The following is an 18,036-nucleotide window of genomic DNA, read 5'->3' as shown; positions in this document are numbered from 1 at the left end:
GCTGCTCTGCCTTGAGTTTCGTCCAATGGTAGGAAATGAAAGTGAAATGCGATTCTTGAATAGTTAATATAGCTAATAGCGTGCTGCCGCTCGCAAGTAATGGTATATCGAAGAGCGTAGGCATGCTTCCCCTCGGGCGCTTACAGATACTGAGACCACCGATGTATCGTTGCTATTACCGCTATTTTGGACGCGGTAAATGATTGGCCAACACTCAGCCTCGAACACTATCACAGCACATGGTAACCTATTATTGGTCGACGAGGGTTCTGTATGCAAGTGCCCACATCTCAGGGCCTTCAAAGTGCGACTCCTACTGGCGAGAACCTGTTGCGGTACGTTGTGCCTGACCCAACCACTGACCAAAATTGGCTGGCCTCTGTCATTCTCAGGTGGGATTACATCGAGTTGAAATGAGAGTGAAACCGGCAAGTGGCCAAGGTAGGTTATCCCTAGCGCTGGATGGCATCCGCAAGGCACGGGCCGTAATGGGTCTTCTTTGGTCAGAATATTCACGACGTCCCTTGGAGAAGAGATAGCCAAGACCAGACTGGACGGGTGAAGTGGCCACGGTGATTTTATTTTCCGTGGGTAGCTCCGATTAGGATCAGTTCAGGCCATCAAAAATTGGGACTGGACACGAACAGGAAGGAGGGTGGGAGGGAGGGAAAGGGCCACGTCAGCGCTTCAGGGGGCCTTCAGGGCGTTCGGGTGAAGGCCCTGAAGGGGCTGAAGAGTAAAGCGGCAAGGGCCGATGTCCCAACGAATGGCAAAAACAGGTGAGCACCGACATACAACAGAAGGGATTCGCTGGTGGTCACCCACCCAACTACTAACCTCCCGGCGTGTGGCTTAAGTACGGCTGAGCGGACGGGAAGCCCTGTTTTCCACACCCTGTGGTCGTATGTACCTGTAAAACTCTGTTGAAGAATCATATCATGCTTTACGCTCATAAATCAATAACATGCACTCTGTACTGCAATCCAAAGGGGATGTCATCTGGGCAGGCGGTGAGAGGATCCATGATACAGATACAATACAGTGTGCCACCGAGTGATAGGTCCATTTTGCATCTGGATACATTCAACTTTGTGTTGTCCCCGCCGGATGCTGACTGCTTTGGATGGTATTGAACAACTGCAGCTTTTGCTTCCTTTGGCAAGATAGGCTTCGTCAATCCAGGAGTGTATGTCCATGATGTCGGCCCGATCTGCCTGCCCTTGGAGGAATCCCAAGCGCGGCGAATAATCAAAAAGGCGCACCAGGCTCCCTATCGTGAAGGAAGCGAAACCATCGTCGATACCTCCGTGCGGAACAGGTGGGAGTTGAATCCGGACCAATTTGAACTCCGCGATTCCAACTGGAATACTTTCCTCAAGTCAGTGGCAGCTGGTATCTCGCAGGAACTGGGCCTGGATTTGACCGTTCATGCCGAGTTGTACAAGATGCTGATCGATGAAGAGGCCGCCATTCTAAAGGCTCACGCCGAGTAAGTCAGAGAATGACCGAACAACCACTCCTGCTCCTATTCTTACAGACTATCCGTGTCTTGCAGTACCGAGAATGCACCTGACGTGGTTGCCACCTGGTTATTGGTCTGCCATCTTCCTATGAGGGAGGTGCGGTAACCGTGAGACATCGCGGATTCACGACATCAGTCAAACTATCCAGTCAGGAGTGCTCCTATGGATGCTGGAATGCAGGCCTCGTGCATGAAGTGCTTCTTGTCACCTCCGGGTATCGGTGGGTTCTTACCTACAATCTCACCATAGATACTTCGGAGACGCGTCTTCCGAGAGCTCTTCGGCAGCCAGATACCTTGCCACTCTACAGCGCTATCGCGCGCTGGCTCAAACAAGTCTCAGACAACGGCCTACAGGGCCACTTCTGGTACCAGCTCGATCACCGATACACGGATGTCAGCATCTCCCTCAAGGCCTAGGAATTCCGGGACCTGGCTTGCGTTCAGGCGCTGTGTGAAATCTCCACCAGGCTTCCAGTGGATATATTCCTCGGCGTGCTACAAAGGGAAGAGTGGGAAAACTGTGAGTTTCTGGGCCCTCGTTCTTTGACTTCGCGCAACCGACTCCTTAGCAAGCATAACGCCAATTATCATCCGCTCCGTGACGTTCTGAGCAGGACACATATGGTGAAATCCTTGGTCGACCTAAACAGCAATTAGGTATTTCAAGAAATGCAGCTGGATGCGAAAGGTGTTCTCCAGAAAGACTGCTTCGGCGACATTCCGGCATACGAGGACTACAGAAGCTATCCAGGAAATTGGGTGCGCTGACATCAACTTTTTTTCCCTCTCACCACAATTGGAAGTGCTGATAAACCTTCGCATGGGGCCTGGAAGCGACCCATTGGTATCAAATGACGGTAGGTTCTCTCAGCATAAACGTGGAAGTGCCATACTAATTGTAGCAACAGGCGGTGGCAGTGGTAGCTCAACGTTCGAGCACATCGTTTCTCCTACACATCGTTTCTCCTAGGGTCTTTGAAGAAGAAGCTGAACACTAGCTTTGGCACCTTGCACCGCAAAGATAAGGAGAATCTCGAGTCAATCATCGGCTACTATGCAAAACATGTCTTAACCGCAGATGTTGGCCCTGCACTGGTCAAGACCTTGAAAAAGCTCGTGTCTGTGGTTTGGAGAATGGACAATAAGAAATCACGGCTGTCGTACACCAGCAAGGGGACCTTCTCCGACACAACAATACTGCAGGTTATAAAAGCCGCCTTCGGAGTTCACAATTCTGCCTTCTTTGAGGGCGTCGCCAGGCGCCACAAGGGCAAGCTATCAACGGATTTCTTCAAATGGGCTCGAGAGCAGTTTCTTTTTTTCAGAAGAAAGCTCCTTCACTGAACTTCAAGACGGGTACTGCTCCATTCGATTTTAAGGTTTGTCCCGTCTAACAAGCAGCAGGTTGCGTTCTGCGGTCCTCGCCTACCCAGACTTTACGGAGAGACTTCTCGCAGTGCTGCACCTGTTTCCTTCCAACGAGCCCTTGTTAGACGAGGCTCGGATTTGGGTGGAGAGGGTCCACGATCAAATGCTAGAGGTGTTATGGCAGTTGGAGCTGGAGCCGACGCAAGATGATGGTATTGCCATAATGGAAATGGCCATCAAATATCATGATGTCTCGTACATTTTGGCTCGGTTTGTTCTCCCATCTTCTTCCTCAGCCTAGCGTTGACGGGTGACTAGTCTTGCTTCCTTGGCCGAAAGGAGGAACAAAGGTCCATTCTTCGCCATAAGCTTCCTATGCTATCTTGACATCACGTTGATAGCGGGCAAGCTTCCCAAGGAAGAAGGGATCGAATTCTTCAGGGAGATTGCCCGTGGGCTGCTCAACCGACTGGACACCTCTACCTTCAACGTTGGTGGAAACCCAAAGTATTCCGACATAACAGAGTCATTTGGTGCGCTGGCTTGCAATGAACAACTCTAGGATAATAAGCTTTCACAAACAGACCAAAAGCCTGGCCCCGTCAGACGGCAAGAAACGGCGCTGATGGAGGCGTTTGGCGAAGCAGTGATACGCCATAGCCTTGACAATGATCTGGCCGAGACCCTCTGCTGAAGGATCGCCGCTGGAGCCCCCCTCATAGATCGATCCACATTTCATTCCTTCTACCTCCCTTTCCTCCACTCTTCCCTCCCATTCTACGAGGAAAACGCCGATTACCCATCCCTCTCCGGGTTCAGCCGGATGCTGGCTGTTCTCCTGCGCGCCTACATTGACGCCTACGTCGGTCCGAAACCCAGACCGGACACCGGTAACCTCGTCCGTCCCGAGGTGCAAGCCTGTTGCGAAGAATGCGCCGAGCTCAACCAGTTCCTTCGCGACCCCGTCAGTCAAGTCTGGCGGTGCTGCACGGGCAGATTCGGTCGAATGCACCTCCGTCAGATACTCGACGAGGCATGCTTTGGCTGCACCTATTAGATTAGAGAGTATTCGCGGACTAACCCTATTCTGTTGGTGACTAAGACCTTCGTTTATGTGGGGAATGTTGAGGATGGATGGAGGCAGAGAAGGGCCGAGGCGAGTAGGCAAATCCAGAGATTCAACCAGGGGCATCTTGCGACTATGTTGCCGGACGACTACAACGATATCGTGCGCATGCGCGCGCTGGATACCCCAGGGCACTCTGCGGCATCTCGCTCCCAAGTCATACCTCTTCGGGGCGATCTCAGAATACTAGTGGCTTGTTGAAAGTGCGCCCCCAAGCGGGAAAGAAAAGGAAGGCGGAGGAGGCGGAGTTGATAGATCTCACTATGGATGATTGAGCACGTGGTCACTTGGGAAGATCTGTCATTATTTCGGTATAGAGGATGGTGTGGGATTGGGGAGTTTGCTGGTCATAACCTCTTCGCGGAGTCCTTGATCCAAATTCATAAACACGTATTCTTACCTCAGCTAAAGAATATATTTCAAGGCAATTTGTAGGGTGATACCTCTGCCAAAGGATGTCGTCATTACACAGACCTGGCAGGTTCAAGTTAGAGGGGGCGTACATGCACTTATCTGCATTTGACCGAACAGGACATCTAAAGTAAGAAAAAGAACTACATACATTCACTCACCAATCCGGAAGCACGGTTCTTCCAGATGGCCATCCGATTATAAAGAGCTTCGATCTCACGCAGCCTTGATCATGCAACTCTACCACGTTCACCTTCAAGGCAGTCACCATGAAGCTCCTCACCCTTCTCCTGCTGGCGATGACAGCGTCTTCCTCTTGCATCAGTGACACCTTCTTGTTCCCTCGCGCTGTCAGCAACCAGACCACCATCAACCCCTTCAACTACACTGAGTTGGGGCGACCGTTAAACTGGGACCGTCTGAACAAGACTAACGTTGCCTGCTCTCAAGGAAAGCATCAATCCCCGATCGACATCCTCACAGAGGAGGTTGACTACGTCGAATTCGGCAGTCTTGTGTTCGATATCCCAGCCGCTGAGGAAGCCAAGCTTTTGAACCTGGGTTCAGGCCTCGAGGTCATACTGGCGCGGGGCACTCTCACTACTAACAAGGACTATCAGTACCAGCTGGCTCAGTTCCACTTCCACACCCCGAGCGAGCATCGCGTCGAGCAGGAATACTACCCTCTGGAGGTGCACTTCGTCTTCAAGGACCATGGTAAGCTACAACCGAACCCAATATTCAACATTGACTGTCTTCGAACATGGTCTCACATTGCTAGAAACCAATATAGCAGTGGTAGCGTTCCTCTTCCAGCTCTCCTCAACTGACAAACCCGTCCCCCCCTTCGAGTCCATCTTCCATCATCTCGAGGACATAGATACTCCCGGAAGGTCTACGGAAACTGGATCGCTCGACTTCACATATCTGACTGCGCTTCTCAAGAGCCACGCGATTTACAAATACACCGGCTCCCTCACAACGCCGCCGTGCACCGAGGGCGTGAGCTGGTATATCAGCGCCAAGCCGCTTCCGTTGGATGTGGTGAGCTTCAACAAGATCAAGCAGATTCTGAAGTTCAATGCTCGGTATACTCAGAATGCCGTTGGGGAGGAAAATCTGCTGAAGGTGGCTGTTGCGGTGATGGATTAGGAATATTGGAAGTCCGCATCGAAAGGAAATGGCAGAATGGGCAGCATGGTAAACATTCTGGTTAGTGACGGGTCGTCCGCCGTGACGATATTACCGAAGATATCGTGATTGTACACCATAGAGACGATTGCTACCCAGGTACTCCTTATACTTCTGTACTCTAATGCCAACCGAATAGTGCCTTTCGAATGTTATGACATCTTTAAAAACTGGATAAATCTCCATCACATTGATGATACGTTCAAAGGGAGAAGAGGATGTGACGATCAAGAAGGACTTGCTAAGTCAAATAGAAGTTGCTGATGAAGGGCATGTTCTTTCAAATTTTATTGAGACAACCCGGCCTCCAGTGCAACTTTGATGCTCTATACTGATCAAGCATGTGCTGTCGTCTCACCAGCGCTGTGGCTGTCGCACAGCGTGGAATGTCCCGAGGGTATCATATGCCATTGGGTCTTCGAAAAATAGCCGGCCACAGTAGCAGTGGGCAATCGCACTGTCTCCAGGCAATGGCTGCGTACAATGTATTATAAATCATCTGTTCTCCTACTACGCAGGGTACTACGCGTGAGAGTCCATAATCAACTCCGCGGATCCTTCGCAGAGGCACACAGAGTCGACATCCTGCATCGTCGTCATGCTCTCGCTCAAAGCCCATCTAGCCATTTTACTGCTCGTAGTTGCAGGGTATTACGGATCAGAAACCAAATCGCATAATCTGAGAGAAGGACTTTTCGGTAGCGATGCGAGTTTCGACTACGTCGTCGTGGGCGCGGGGACGTCGGGCTTCACGCTGGCTGCCCGGCTGGCCGAGCAAAAGTTCAGCGTGGCTCTCATTGAGGCCGGTGACTTCTATGAGGTGGTTTGGCCAGTGGCGAAGATTCCAGGCGCCGTGATTATCGGCCTGGGATCGAGTCCAACTTCAACCACTCCCGTTGATTGGAACTTCATCACCGCGCCAATTCCGGGCGCGAATTATCGGAAAGTACATTATGCCAGGCATAAGACCTTTGGGGGTTGGTAAGAGGAGTCTCTGTTCTCTGATTATCTATTCGGAATGCCTGGCACCATGACACTGACCGCGTCTAGCTCAGTATGCAACGTAATGATATACCAGAGGTTTCCGTCCGAGAGTATCCACAACATCGAGCCCTGTAGTGCTAACACATCGCAGGCCTGATAAGGGCTCCATGCAACGATGGGCGGACCTCGTGCAAGACGAAAGCTACACGTTTGATCGGGTGCTCCCATTTTACCAACGAACACCCACCTTCTACCCCCCTCAGAACGAGCTTCGGCCCCCCAACGCTTCCGCGCAATACAACCCGGCCGCATATTCTCCAGCCGGGGAGCCACTCCAAGTATCCTACCCAATCGACAGCATCCCGTTCTCCAGCTGGATGGTTGGCGGAATGCAGGCAATTGGCATCAACGAGACACCGGACTTCAGCAGTGGACACTTACTAGGCGCGCAATGGTGTCCCTTCACCGTCCGCCCATCGGATCGAACACGGAGCAGCTCTGAAGCTGCATTCATGAGCGCAGCAGCGAACAATGACCGTCTGGCAACCCTCACTCTATACAAAACCACGATGGGAAAGCGGATACTGTTCGACGCCGACCGAAAGGCCAGCGGGGTGGAAGTGCGCACCGGGACGTCAACGTACACCCTGCACGCCAGCCGGGAGGTGATTGTCTCGGCGGGGGCTTTCCAGAGCCCGCAGCTGCTGATGGTCTCCGGCATCGGGCCCGCGGAAGCCCTAACTCAACACAACATCCCGCAGCTCGTCGATCTCCCCGGAGTTGGCCAGAACATGTGGGAGCATCTCCTGTTTGGTCCGTCATACCGTGTGAGACTAATCACCGGCACCAACATCGCCAACAACCCCGCCTTTGCGGCCGAGCAACTCGCCTTGTATTTCTCCCTGCGGCGGGGCCTCTTCAGCAACCCATCGGCCGATTACCTAGCCTGGGAGAAGATCCCGGATCCCCTGCGCCAGCGGTTCTCCGCTGATACACTGGGCAACCTGTCATGGTTTCCACCCAGCTGGCCGGAAGCAGAGGTGCACATCCCCATCCAAGATCCCTCAGCATTTACCACTACTAACCCGAACTCCCCTCCCTCGCCTTGGGAGGTGAGGATAGTACATTTCCTTCCACATCTACCTAGGCGACCTGGCGGATCCGCTGCTCAACCAACCGAAAGACGGGTTCATGTACGCGTCGATGATCGGGTCGCTGGTGGCGCCCAGCTCGCGCGGGACGGTGACGCTCGCGTCGAACGACACGGACATTCTCCCCATCGTGCAGCCGAACTGGCTGTCGACGGAGGCGGACGCGCAGATGGTGGTGGCGATCTACCGCCGGATGCGGGAGGCGTGGCACAGCGCGGCGATGGCGCCCATCGTGATCGGGGAGGAGTACTTCCCGGGGCCGAAGGTGCAGACGGACGAGGAGATCCTGGCGGCGATCCGGCAGACGGTCATGACCATCTATCACGCAGCGTGCACGTGCAAGATGGGGGCCCGGAACGACAGCATGGCGGTGGTGGATCATCGGGCCCGCGTGTTTGGGGTGACCGGGTTGCGGGTTGTGGATGCGAGCGCGTTCGCTATCTTGCCGCCGGGGCATCCGCAGGCCACTTGTTGTGAGTTTGTTTTCTTTCCCTTGTGTGTGAGACTCTGGGAGTCGAAGGGGGTGTTGAGGTTGAGAGGATGTGCTGGGTCCTAGCTGATAAATTCTCTAGACATGTTGGCGGAGAAGATCGCGGCGGACATCATCCACGGTCCCGGGGATGGGAACGGAAATGGGGATGATGGAGACGATGATGGAGATAATGGCGATAATGGAGGAAAAGGAGGTGGATGATGATACTTTCGTGTAGATCAGTGGGTAAGTCTTTGTGTTGTGGTCGTGGCGATTGTTTCCAGATAAAGGGTGGTGGCGGGAGAGACTTTCCACTAATGTAAATCAAGGCAGCGAGGAAATGAAGCTATTCAACTTCTTGATTTCGTTGATCAAAGTCCGTACGCAGAGAGAGATGGTGGTGAGATAAGGCCAGCCAAGAGAGTATTCCGCATCACGTGGTCTTATCGGTGTATCTTATCGCGCTATCTTATCTGACTATCTTATCCAGGAGCAGCATCACGTGCCCTTCGCGATCAATCTCCATCTCCAGGCTCCCGCGCGGCTTATCTCCATCCGTCATCGGTTGTCAACACACACGAATCATCCAACACGAACGAAGACCATGGCAACAAACACTATTGTGATCGTTGGGTGTGTTGCTCGGACCATACTGGAAGATTTATGCTGATGATGCCATCTCAGAGCAGGCGTCTCCGGACTCACCACCGCCTTGCTGCTATCGCAAGACCCGACCAACTCCATCACCGTGGCCGCCAAACACATGCCCGGAGACTATGACATCGAGTATGCGTCTCCCTGGGCCGGTGCCAACTACTCTCCGTACGCGTCCCCCTTTCGCACCTCGTGGCTCTACTACAATGCTGACAAAGTGTAGAATGGGCGCAGCCGGTAGCAACCAAGCCAAATGGGAACGAGAAACCTGGCAACCGCTGCGGGAGATAACAGAGAAGCACCCGGAAGCCGGCATCCACTTCCAAGGCATCTTCACCCACCCCCTTCATCCGCTAGTGTCTATTCAGCCCTAAGTCTCATCCAGACAATGTGATCTACAACCGTACCCAAGATCAAGAGACAGCGACCGGCAAGAACTTCGCGGCCCTCATGAACGCTGAGCCGTGGTACCGCGACGTCGTTCCCAACGTGTGTATCTGGCCCTCGCTCTGCGCTCAACCAGTCTACTAAACCACAACCCAGTTCCGATCCATGCCCAAAGACCAGCTCCCTCCCGGTATTGACAGCGCCCAGACCTTCACTTCCGTCTGCATCAACACCGCACTTTACCTCCCGTGGCTCCTGGGCCAGTGTCGCAAAAACGGAACCGTGTTCAAGCGCGCAGTTTTCAAGCACATCACCGACGCAGCACAGACCCACCACTCTGGACGCAAAGCAGACATTGTGGTGAACTGCACCGGTCTCTCCTCGAAAACACTCGGCGGCGTGCGCGATGAGACCCTCTACCCAGGCCGCGGACAGATCGTCGTCGTCCGCAACACGCCGGGGAAGATGGCCGCCCTGTCCGGAACAGACGACGGGGAAGAGGAGCTATGCTACATGATGACGCGCGCCGCCGGGGGCGGGACGATTCTGGGCGGCTGCTACCAGCAGAACCAGTGGGATCCGCTGCCGGATCCCAACCTGGCGGTACGGATCATGAGGCGAGCGATTGCGGCATGTCCGGACCTCGTGGCGGAAGGGCAGGGCATTGAGGGGCTGGACATTGTCCGGCACGGAGTAGGGTTGCGTCCCATACGAAAGGCTGGTCCACGGGTGGAGCAGGAGACAATCGATGGGGTCGCGGTGGTGCATAATTATGGCCATGGCGGGTTTGGATATCAGGCTTCGTTTGGATGTGCGGCGGAGGCTGTGCGGTTGGTACAGGAAGGCCTACAACGCAAGGCGCAGGCAAAGTTGTAGTGGTACGCCTATTTAATACACTGGTAGGAGCGTCTCGTATCGATTTATCCCTGACCCACCAGCTAAGCAGTATTGGGTCTAGTATGATCTGTCGTTGGTACCCAGCAAGGCCCAGGCTCCTGGATATATGCCTTCCTTCCTTGCCTGTCATTGTATCTCGGATACCCACGAGTCAACATCATGGGCTTCTCCAAATTCCGATGTCTTCCAGCAGAGCTACGAATACACATCTGGGAGGACAGTCTTCCGCAGAAACTTGGACGCCCCATCTACCGCTGGAGGGAAGGGTGTTGGCAGTTGAGCCCTTCCGACCCAAACACCGGGGCCGGACAGCTCAAGCTCGAATTCCGCCACACCCTCTTGCACAACGTACGGATAGACCTCCCGCAGCTTTGTGTGAATCAAGAAGCGCGGGCCATTGCCCTGGGATGGCTTCAGCGCCAAGGAGCAACGATCACAGTCGATCCAGCTCAGCAACCATTGACGGTAGCAGGGGTGTTCGACCCCATGCACGATGCGCTGTACGTCTGCTCAGGCGCATCGGAGGATTACCTCAATTTCATCCTCGAGCCGCATGAGCGACTGGAGGAGCTGGATGGGCAATCCGTCACCACCATACCGCCCGCCGTCCGACACATCGCGCTGGCCAGAGAGCTGTTCGTCAATTCCGCCGGCCTGTTCCACGACATCTTCCACCATTTCCGGCACATCCAAACAGTCTACGTGATGGAGGATGTACCGCCAGAATTGGACCAGCAGACGAGGGATAAGCTTCAGGACTGGTGGGAACTCGAACGTACTACTGGCGTGAGCATTTCGTGGGACTTTACTCGGGATCGGTTCACAAGACCCCTGAGTGAGGCGGCAGATGACCAACGACTGTGGGGGCTGCTCAACCGGGCCAGCGTAGGGCTACGACGGGAATTCTCACCGGAGCTGCAGGCTGTTTTCGAGGTATATCCTGTTGTCGCTGTGCGTAAATGAGCACAAACTCCCGGCTTAGACCAATGCATGCCTGCACCACCAGTTGCCACGCAAATCCATCTCACATACGAGCAAATCAACTAGACTTGGACATAACTACACCAACCCAATATTCGATCAAACCATCTAGCTAACAGCCTTGATCGCCGCCTCTACATCCAGAAAATCATCCGCCCTCCTGGCCGGCCGGCCCCAGCGCACGATCCCCTCACCATCCACGGCCCAGAACCCCCCCGCCTGCCACCGACTGCCGCTCTCCGTCGGCCGGTTCCAGATCCCTTTCTCACGCCCCAACTTGACGATGGTCATCAGCCCGCTTGGACTCAACACGTGACCCCAGGAAGCCACCCCCGAGCCCCAGCGCGCATACAGTCGCCGCTCGGCATCGACGATCACCTGCACCGGATGCGATCCAGGCCCTGATCCAGGCTCTGCCGCCCCACCCACCGCTTCCAGCCACCGCGCTGTAGAGGGTGCATCGCTGTGCGAGACGGCGACGAAGTTGAGCTGCGGGTGCTGGGCGGCTGCTTGACGGAGGGTGCGGAAATCGGATTCCGCCACTGTTGATTTGGTCAACATCGTTGAAAGAGGATGGCAATGGAGGAGGCAAGCAAACCTGGACAGCCGCAGTGGCGGAGGAAGAGGATGATGGTTGGTTGGCGGTTGGGGTTGGGCAGGGGCAGCTCGGGGGGCGATGAGGGGGCGGGCTGGCTGAGTTGCGGCGGGCTGGACACCTCTACAGTGGAGGGAGCGAGCCAGGAGGAGAGCTCCTGAGTGATGGTCATGCTAGGTGGTGCTGTGGATGAAATGATAGTGTAGTTTGATGTTGCTGTTACTTCTGCAAGTAAGTTAGTGATCAATTGATGGCATGATTGATGGGGTGGCTGGTGACTGGATGAGTGAGCAGGCTATGATGCCATTGGTGGGGCGGCATTGCGGGCGGAGTTTGTTCGGGCCGAGCTTCTGCCCTACCGATGACTAAGTATCCATCCGTCATATCGATCCCTGACGGCAAGGGGGAGTACCTACAGAGTAGGTAGTAACTTACTGGTTGCAAAGTATAATTCCAGTACTACTATATGTCATGCATTTGAACATTTTGCTACACCAGCGGGACAGGAATTGCGGGGTGCAGAAGGATTCATTCGTGGTCCGGGGCTGCATCCCCCGGCTCGGGTTGAGCGGCTGACCTTATTTCCACTCTCCTTGGCGTGGCTGGCATCATCGATGAATTAGCCCGGCAATGAGAAGAAGTCAGGGAATCATAAGCGTGTCTACTGCTAGGGTAGTCTGGTTGGCGCGTCAGGGTTCAGTAGTGCAGACAACCACTGTCATCAATAGCTGGCACGGCCGTGGGATAGTCGCTCAATAGTTCGGGACCGAAGCGAGCCAGGAATCGATCCTACCTATGACAGATGTGCACTAGAGACCCTGCCTGGCCAAGGATTGCAAGAAGAACTGTTGAGTCTGATAGGCCGCCGTCATGGGTCAATGCGCCGCCATCGATGACTCTAAATCCCACTCGTAAGAGGGCCATCAATCCTTGCACGTCGATGCTTAATTAAGATCATCGGCCCAGGACAGGCGTCAACACACTGCTTAATGTATCCAGTCCTTACTCTACCAAACAGCTGCACTCCTCGTACTCTGCGACGACTGCTAGCCCAATCACCCCGGTCTTGGCACGAGGGGATCGACAGGACTCGCCAAACAGACTTCCTTGGCCACAACCCTCAATGGCCAGGGGACTCGTATCCGCAGATTAGCCGCCAGGAACAAGCGAACGCGATACAGGGACCTCGTATTCTGGTGTTGGAGGTATATACGGGCACAATCAATAAGGCCAGCGACAAAGAACTATAAAGCCCGGGGACTACGCCCCCTGCTGCTCCTGTTCTCATTGTTCTTTCTCCACCCTGCTTTGTCTTCACCTTCACTCGTTCAATCCTTCTGGTCAACATGCGTCCCTCTTTGATCGCACTTACCCCTCTCGTGGCCACGGCCACCGCGCACGGCCTCACTCAGCTAGAGGCTCTGCATCTCCTGAAGCGCCAAAGCAACGGCAACGGCGCCTTCATCCCCGGCACGACCACCGTCTCCGACTGCCCGGAAGGCTCGATCCTCTGCGGCACCAGCAACACCTGCTACTTTCCCTCGCGGGGTGACACCTGCTGTCCGGGGGGGGCCTGTACGTACCCAGCATCTCCGTTCCACCGTCGGCTAGCTAACCAACACCCATGCAGGGGCCTGCCCCGGCGACTCCTTCTGCCTTCAGGACCCCTACTGCTGTCCCACTGTACGTCCACCCATCCCTCTTCCCATGCAAGACCATCAAGACTGAATCAGTGTAGGGCCTGGACCGCGAAATCTGCGCCCAACAGTACGGCGTGACGCTGACTCCGACCGTGTCGAGTGCCGCGGATGTCCCCAATACCACCCCCGCTACTCAACCAACCTCCGCACCGTCCGCCCCATCCTCTTTCTCGACTTCCGTGGATGAGACAAGCAGCAGCAGCAGCTCGACCTCCGTTCCCATCATCCCGACCACCACGTCGAGCACCGTTGCGAACGCTTCGTCTTCCGTGCCGACCTCCACCCCTGCTGTCTCTTCCACCGCCACCGCCACTCCCTCGACTGGATTGTTCACTGGCGGCGCTACACGCGTCTGCGGGATTGGGGCCGGTGCAATTCTGCTCGGTGGAGTGGGTGTGATGGCAAATGTTTTGTGAATGAGTTTCACTCCGGAAGGAGTCTGCTAGGTCGGGTAGGGTAGGGTTAAGCCAATACGGTGAGGACTCGACTAGACGGTAGCAGCCAGCGTCTTGGACCAACAAAGAGGTTTAATATGTATACGCATGTCCAAACCACGTAGGGTCATATTTGTAGTCGTTGTAACCTGGACAGGCTCTCCCACTACAACTTGGTGGTCTGGATCTGATCGCAATGGGATAAAACCAAGGGATGAAGCTCCCGAGTTAGGGCTCGCGGGGCAGCTGGATAATAATGCTAGTTATCACGTGCTACAATACATGTGACAATCGTTCAAAACATTTCCATGATCGCAACTGCCCTTGCTACTAGATCAAGAGCTGCAAGATCAAGATCGCAGACGTTAATTCCCATTCTTTTAAGTGGTGTTTGTCGTTCAGGTGTTGGCGAATACACTTCGCATCCAAAAAGAGCAATCGTCGTCAGTTCTACACATCTCCTCACTAGCAACATCCTACTTCAGTCTCGTAATCGACAAAATCGACAAGGGCTCCAGCATACTCCCCACACCCACCCATTCCAACCCGAGCCGACCCATCCCAGCCAATCCAACCCCTACGAGATAACCAAGCCAGCAATATCAGGACCTAACAGTACGAAAGACGTCAGCTAGGAAGCTCAAACGGACAAACGGCAGGAAATCCCTACAGTATCCCCCATTGTACGCAGAGAAGGTAACCACATTCCCACTCCCCTGGTTTACCTCCGCATTCAGCACACTCGTCCGCAGCGTCTGCGGCCCGCCGGAGGGCAGGAAGGCGACGATGTGCGTCTTGCCGTTGACGGTGACGGAGCAGTAGCGCTGGGTGCTGTCGCCGTTCCCGTACGAGATCTGCAGGGTATTCTCCCCGGCGGCGGCGAAGTCCACCGCGTCGAATGTGAGGGTCCCGTTGTCAGGGCCTCCGAGCCAGCCGATGATCTCGGAGCTGCAGCCGGAGCAGGTGATGGAGGTGGCGGACCCGGCGATCGTACCGGCGGATTTGGCGCCGTATGTGGTGGTGTTGGAGACAGTAGTCCAGGTGCCGTCTTGAAAGGAGGGGGCCCAGGCGGCATCGGAGGTCTACACCGAGAGTCACTCAGTCAAGAAGGAACGATTGGGACGATAGCATGGGAGTGCGTACAATTGTGGCGGTAGTTCCGCTGATTGTCAACGGAAGCCAGATGTAGGTGGACGAGGCCAGGTCGGTCGACACCCACCGGTCGCCCATGTACCTGCGTTACGATTAGTGCCTGCGATGGATTTCTGCGCGTCGGTGTATAGGAGTGAGCCCACATCACAAGGCCGTTCACATCGGCGACATAGCTGGTCTGCGAGCTGTAAGTCTCCGAGCCCGAGGGTGCAAAGTCCGCCCAATCCGACCAGGGCTGGGGAGAGGAGTCAGCATCGCGTCTTATATTTGTCAAAAAGTGTCCGAGAGGTGGCATACCCCGGAAAGATTCGTCGCCGTAGTATACTTGTTATCATTTGGGCCTGGTGCTTGCGTCAATATGAGTAGCCACGAAAGGGCATATACGTACTCCACCCTACTCTCGCCTGCAATTAGCATATTTATCAATTGTCTGGGTGAGTGAACTAACCTGACAGCTGACTGGCAAACATAAAATACGTGTCTCCCGTCTTATACACGGCAGGCGCCTCGTAGTCTGCCGTGAAGAGATGAACGTTGCTCTCGACGGTCAAATAGTCGGCCGACAGCCGGTCGATGCGCAGACCGTTGGCCCTCTGGACACGACATTAGAAAGGGGACGGCTCATGGGACAGAAACACCTACATCTTCGGTGAGAAGATAGCCCGTCCCATCGGTATCTGCGCGATAGCAACATTATTAATCAGCGATCCACTATACCAAAGTCAAGAGGCGCCTACCTTTGAAGAGACCGAGATCTCGAGACTGGAACCCCAGCGGCCGCGACGCGTTCCTGGATTGACACTCCTCAGAACCCTGTACTCATCGCCGGCTAAAGGGGCGTACATACAGATAGGTATAGGCTCCGCACACAGTATCGCTCGTAGCAACGCCTGCGCGGGCCTCCGCATAGCTCGAGTCATCGATGTGCAGCCACATGACGTATTTCTTCGTGTTCTGGTTGTAAATCACCTTGGGCCGTTCGACGACGCGGCTGGGCCCCAGGTCCCCGGAAGCTTGCAACGTCAAGAGTTCATTCTCGAAGGACCAGTCCAGGAGATTCTCAAGAGCAGAATTAGCATAGGACGCCACGCATTGCATTCAATCTCGGGGCCTCCTACCGTGCTAGAGTAGCAGTTGATCGACTGGAAGCTGGAGCCGGAGGTATGGTTCTCGCCGATTATGTAATACACCCCGTCCACCTCGGTGAGCCCTGAGACGCACATGCGGTCGCAGGTTAGCCTGCTCGCGTAAGGTTTCTTGACAATGGTCTGAAACGGGTTTGCCTACCGGTTCCATGGGCCTGGATATGCTTGTTGGTCCCCGCCGCAGTCCACGTCGCGCCGGGGACGATGTCCAGCGAGGCGCGGACGAGCTGCGCAAGGGGGATCAGGCCGACTAGGAATGTGATAATTCGATGCATGTTGGTTAAGCGACCGGGGCGAAGCGGCGTGAGGAACGAGAAGACTTCTGAGGAGAGGAGAAGACTAGCTCGTGGGCCGTGACGAGGAATATAGACTAACTTATACCCCACAGCCGTCCGCAATGGGGTGGGGTGGTCTGCTGGTAGGGCAGCGTCATGATACTCCGTGATAGGCGGATAAATAAGCATAGATGCCAGTCACACTTCGTCACATCAAACTGCGGGGTGATGCAAGGGGAGCTGGGCTCTTCCGAGGTTACATCTGTCTATCACCTACATCATGTGGACCCGCGGTTAATTAGCCCTTGGGCAGAGATTGGCTTCCGGTGGGCGGCACGGCGCGTTGCGGTATCCAAGGAACAGCTCCGATGCTAGCCCTAATCCCATCGACTTTCTTTGTTCGGTGCTTGTCAAAGGGTAGCATCACTCGATGAACTCCGCAGATCAGCAATTGGTCTCATGTTCAGCGAAGCCTGGCTGTAGATCGTGCAGCAGAGTATTTAACCATTTGCGCGATCGGAAGATTCTGGGATGTGATGTGGTTCCTATGGCCTGATGTGAAGGTTCCGGATCATCACGCCCAATAATCCACAAAAGAAAGAGAAGGATTCGTATTTAATTGAGAAGTTTCTAAGCACAATAAATTCTCTCAGCACAATGACGCCATTGATGTGAGAGTGGTTCCTCCAGAATGACCGAAAGAACGGCCCCCCTTTATGCATGACCCAACGCCAGAGACGCAAAACCTAGCTGACCGTGGGCGAGGACTCGGCCACGATGGCGATAGTTATATTGATGATAGTTTCCCCGTGATCTTGCCGGTGCAGGAAGAATTTATGTCTTGGGGAACAAGCGCGCGGAGTAAATGTTCCAAGTTATGGCGCTATTCCTGGAGTGCTTGGGCCTTCTGTCATGGAACCTGAGCACTGGACATTCGGACTTTCTGGAGGCAGCTACTATGTATTCACACCCAAAATTCTTTTTGGCATCGTTCGCATGGATGGATGCGTGGATTCCCACGTGATGTACGCGGGAATGGCCAAGTGTACGGAGCAGATCACGTGGCACCAAGAGGCCGGAGGCGCCGCAATGTATGGACAGTCTATCTATTTCTTCTCTTCTGGTCTTCTTTTCTTTTCTTCTACAGACGATGTCTTCTCGTCCATGTGTAGGCAACTTTCTTCTCTTCCCTCTTCTCCTCCATCTTCTCTTCCCTCTTCTCTTCCATCCCTTTCTCTTCTAGGTTTAATGTAATCGGACACCGAGCCGGCGCGATACCGAGCCGGCGGCCGCCGCGCCGCATCTTGCACCCCCAGTAACTTAAAGTTAAAGAACTCGCCCAAACCACCCTATATTAAAATATCTTATAATTCTTTTAATGTTTCTTTTTATATATTAATATAGCTGATATAGATAAACATTTAAATCTTACTGTTAAAACTTTTAAAAGTAGAAAGTTTACTATAAAGGCCGCCTGCGCTGCCGCATTTAATATTAAAATAAATACTTTTAAAAATTATTTAAATAGTATTAAATTATATACTAAAAAAAATACTAATTGCAGAAAGCTATCTGTAATTAAAAAAAA

General features: G+C 54.1%; 9 protein-coding genes across 9 annotated transcripts; 6 read left to right on the top strand and 3 right to left on the bottom strand.

Annotated features, from left to right (window-relative positions):
• Positions 1–2,376: 2,376 nt before the first annotated feature.
• Positions 2,377–3,194, top strand: BO86DRAFT_397234 (uncharacterized protein; the record flags this gene model as incomplete). Its single annotated transcript, XM_025673493.1, has 3 exons — positions 2,377–2,382; positions 2,450–2,835; positions 2,930–3,194. The coding sequence occupies 3 exons, from the start codon at positions 2,377–2,379 to the stop codon at positions 3,192–3,194; spliced, it is 657 nt and encodes a 218-aa protein (XP_025530267.1).
• Positions 3,195–3,467: 273 nt separating this feature from the next.
• On the bottom strand, positions 3,468–4,085 carry BO86DRAFT_377133 (uncharacterized protein; the record flags this gene model as incomplete). Its single annotated transcript, XM_025670575.1, has 2 exons — positions 3,468–3,943; positions 3,998–4,085. The coding sequence occupies 2 exons, from the start codon at positions 4,083–4,085 to the stop codon at positions 3,468–3,470; spliced, it is 564 nt and encodes a 187-aa protein (XP_025530266.1).
• Positions 4,086–4,699: 614 nt separating this feature from the next.
• On the top strand, positions 4,700–5,582 carry BO86DRAFT_306813 (carbonic anhydrase family protein; the record flags this gene model as incomplete). Its single annotated transcript, XM_025667711.1, has 2 exons — positions 4,700–5,147; positions 5,212–5,582. The coding sequence occupies 2 exons, from the start codon at positions 4,700–4,702 to the stop codon at positions 5,580–5,582; spliced, it is 819 nt and encodes a 272-aa protein (XP_025530265.1).
• A 622-nt stretch (positions 5,583–6,204) lies between these two features.
• BO86DRAFT_333364 (GMC family oxidoreductase) lies at positions 6,205–8,579 on the top strand. The gene is made up of 4 exons (XM_025668809.1): positions 6,205–6,598; positions 6,717–7,645; positions 7,728–8,229; positions 8,329–8,579. Exons 1-4 carry the CDS (start codon positions 6,220–6,222, stop codon positions 8,448–8,450), a joined length of 1,932 nt encoding a protein of 643 aa, XP_025530264.1. The 5' UTR covers positions 6,205–6,219; the 3' UTR covers positions 8,451–8,579.
• A 221-nt stretch (positions 8,580–8,800) lies between these two features.
• On the top strand, positions 8,801–10,145 carry BO86DRAFT_446376 (FAD-dependent oxidoreductase; the record flags this gene model as incomplete). Its single annotated transcript, XM_025676514.1, has 5 exons — positions 8,801–8,861; positions 8,913–9,050; positions 9,106–9,209; positions 9,268–9,371; positions 9,426–10,145. The coding sequence occupies exons 1-5, from the start codon at positions 8,833–8,835 to the stop codon at positions 10,143–10,145; spliced, it is 1,095 nt and encodes a 364-aa protein (XP_025530263.1). The 5' UTR covers positions 8,801–8,832.
• Positions 10,146–10,221: 76 nt separating this feature from the next.
• On the top strand, positions 10,222–11,212 carry BO86DRAFT_240768 (uncharacterized protein). Its single transcript, XM_025667094.1, has one exon. It carries the CDS (start codon positions 10,326–10,328, stop codon positions 11,127–11,129), a length of 804 nt encoding a protein of 267 aa, XP_025530262.1. The 5' UTR covers positions 10,222–10,325; the 3' UTR covers positions 11,130–11,212.
• BO86DRAFT_386994 (uncharacterized protein) lies at positions 10,876–11,932 on the bottom strand. The gene is made up of 2 exons (XM_025671474.1): positions 11,746–11,932; positions 10,876–11,689 (listed from the first exon to the last, which is right to left on the bottom strand). The coding sequence occupies exons 1-2, from the start codon at positions 11,912–11,914 to the stop codon at positions 11,256–11,258; spliced, it is 603 nt and encodes a 200-aa protein (XP_025530261.1). The 5' UTR covers positions 11,915–11,932; the 3' UTR covers positions 10,876–11,255.
• Positions 11,933–12,714: 782 nt separating this feature from the next.
• On the top strand, positions 12,715–13,978 carry BO86DRAFT_407838 (uncharacterized protein). Its single transcript, XM_025674303.1, has 3 exons — positions 12,715–13,317; positions 13,373–13,425; positions 13,481–13,978. The coding sequence occupies exons 1-3, from the start codon at positions 13,089–13,091 to the stop codon at positions 13,856–13,858; spliced, it is 660 nt and encodes a 219-aa protein (XP_025530260.1). The 5' UTR covers positions 12,715–13,088; the 3' UTR covers positions 13,859–13,978.
• Positions 13,979–14,453: 475 nt separating this feature from the next.
• On the bottom strand, positions 14,454–16,448 carry BO86DRAFT_397226 (glycosyl hydrolase family 43 protein; the record flags this gene model as incomplete). Its single annotated transcript, XM_025673492.1, has 11 exons — positions 14,454–14,485; positions 14,547–14,958; positions 15,020–15,110; positions 15,172–15,263; positions 15,326–15,369; positions 15,477–15,621; positions 15,671–15,705; positions 15,766–15,818; positions 15,876–16,087; positions 16,147–16,238; positions 16,316–16,448. The coding sequence occupies 11 exons, from the start codon at positions 16,446–16,448 to the stop codon at positions 14,454–14,456; spliced, it is 1,341 nt and encodes a 446-aa protein (XP_025530259.1).
• Between the last annotated feature and the right edge of the window lie 1,588 nt (positions 16,449–18,036).

The sequence above is a fragment of the Aspergillus japonicus genome, assembly GCF_003184785.1.
Source record: "Aspergillus japonicus CBS 114.51 unplaced genomic scaffold BO86scaffold_9, whole genome shotgun sequence".
Lineage (NCBI taxonomy): Eukaryota > Fungi > Ascomycota > Eurotiomycetes > Eurotiales > Aspergillaceae > Aspergillus > Aspergillus japonicus.
This window is presented reverse-complemented; position numbering and strand designations above follow the sequence as displayed.

What these genes read in the sequence shown, in the direction of transcription:
- BO86DRAFT_333364 (XM_025668809.1), top strand. Translation starts at nt 6,220, where the DNA reads ATGCTCTCGCTCAAAGCCCATCTAGCCATTTTACTGCTCGTAGTTGCA. An exon ending in CAGGCATAAGACCTTTGGGG is followed by an intron (nt 6,599 to 6,716) that starts GTTGGTAAGAGG and finishes TCCGTCCGAGAG; the next exon opens with TATCCACAACATCGAGCCCT. An exon ending in GCATCCGCAGGCCACTTGTT is followed by an intron (nt 8,230 to 8,328) that starts GTGAGTTTGTTT and finishes TAAATTCTCTAG; the next exon opens with ACATGTTGGCGGAGAAGATC.
- BO86DRAFT_240768 (XM_025667094.1), top strand. Translation starts at nt 10,326, where the DNA reads ATGGGCTTCTCCAAATTCCGATGTCTTCCAGCAGAGCTACGAATACAC.
- BO86DRAFT_386994 (XM_025671474.1), bottom strand. Translation starts at nt 11,914, where the DNA reads ATGACCATCACTCAGGAGCTCTCCTCCTGGCTCGCTCCCTCCACTGTA. An exon ending in CCGCCACTGCGGCTGTCCAG is followed by an intron (nt 11,690 to 11,745) that starts GTTTGCTTGCCT and finishes CCAAATCAACAG; the next exon opens with TGGCGGAATCCGATTTCCGC.
- BO86DRAFT_407838 (XM_025674303.1), top strand. Translation starts at nt 13,089, where the DNA reads ATGCGTCCCTCTTTGATCGCACTTACCCCTCTCGTGGCCACGGCCACC. An exon ending in CTGCTGTCCGGGGGGGGCCT is followed by an intron (nt 13,318 to 13,372) that starts GTACGTACCCAG and finishes ACACCCATGCAG; the next exon opens with GGGCCTGCCCCGGCGACTCC. An exon ending in ACCCCTACTGCTGTCCCACT is followed by an intron (nt 13,426 to 13,480) that starts GTACGTCCACCC and finishes GAATCAGTGTAG; the next exon opens with GGCCTGGACCGCGAAATCTG.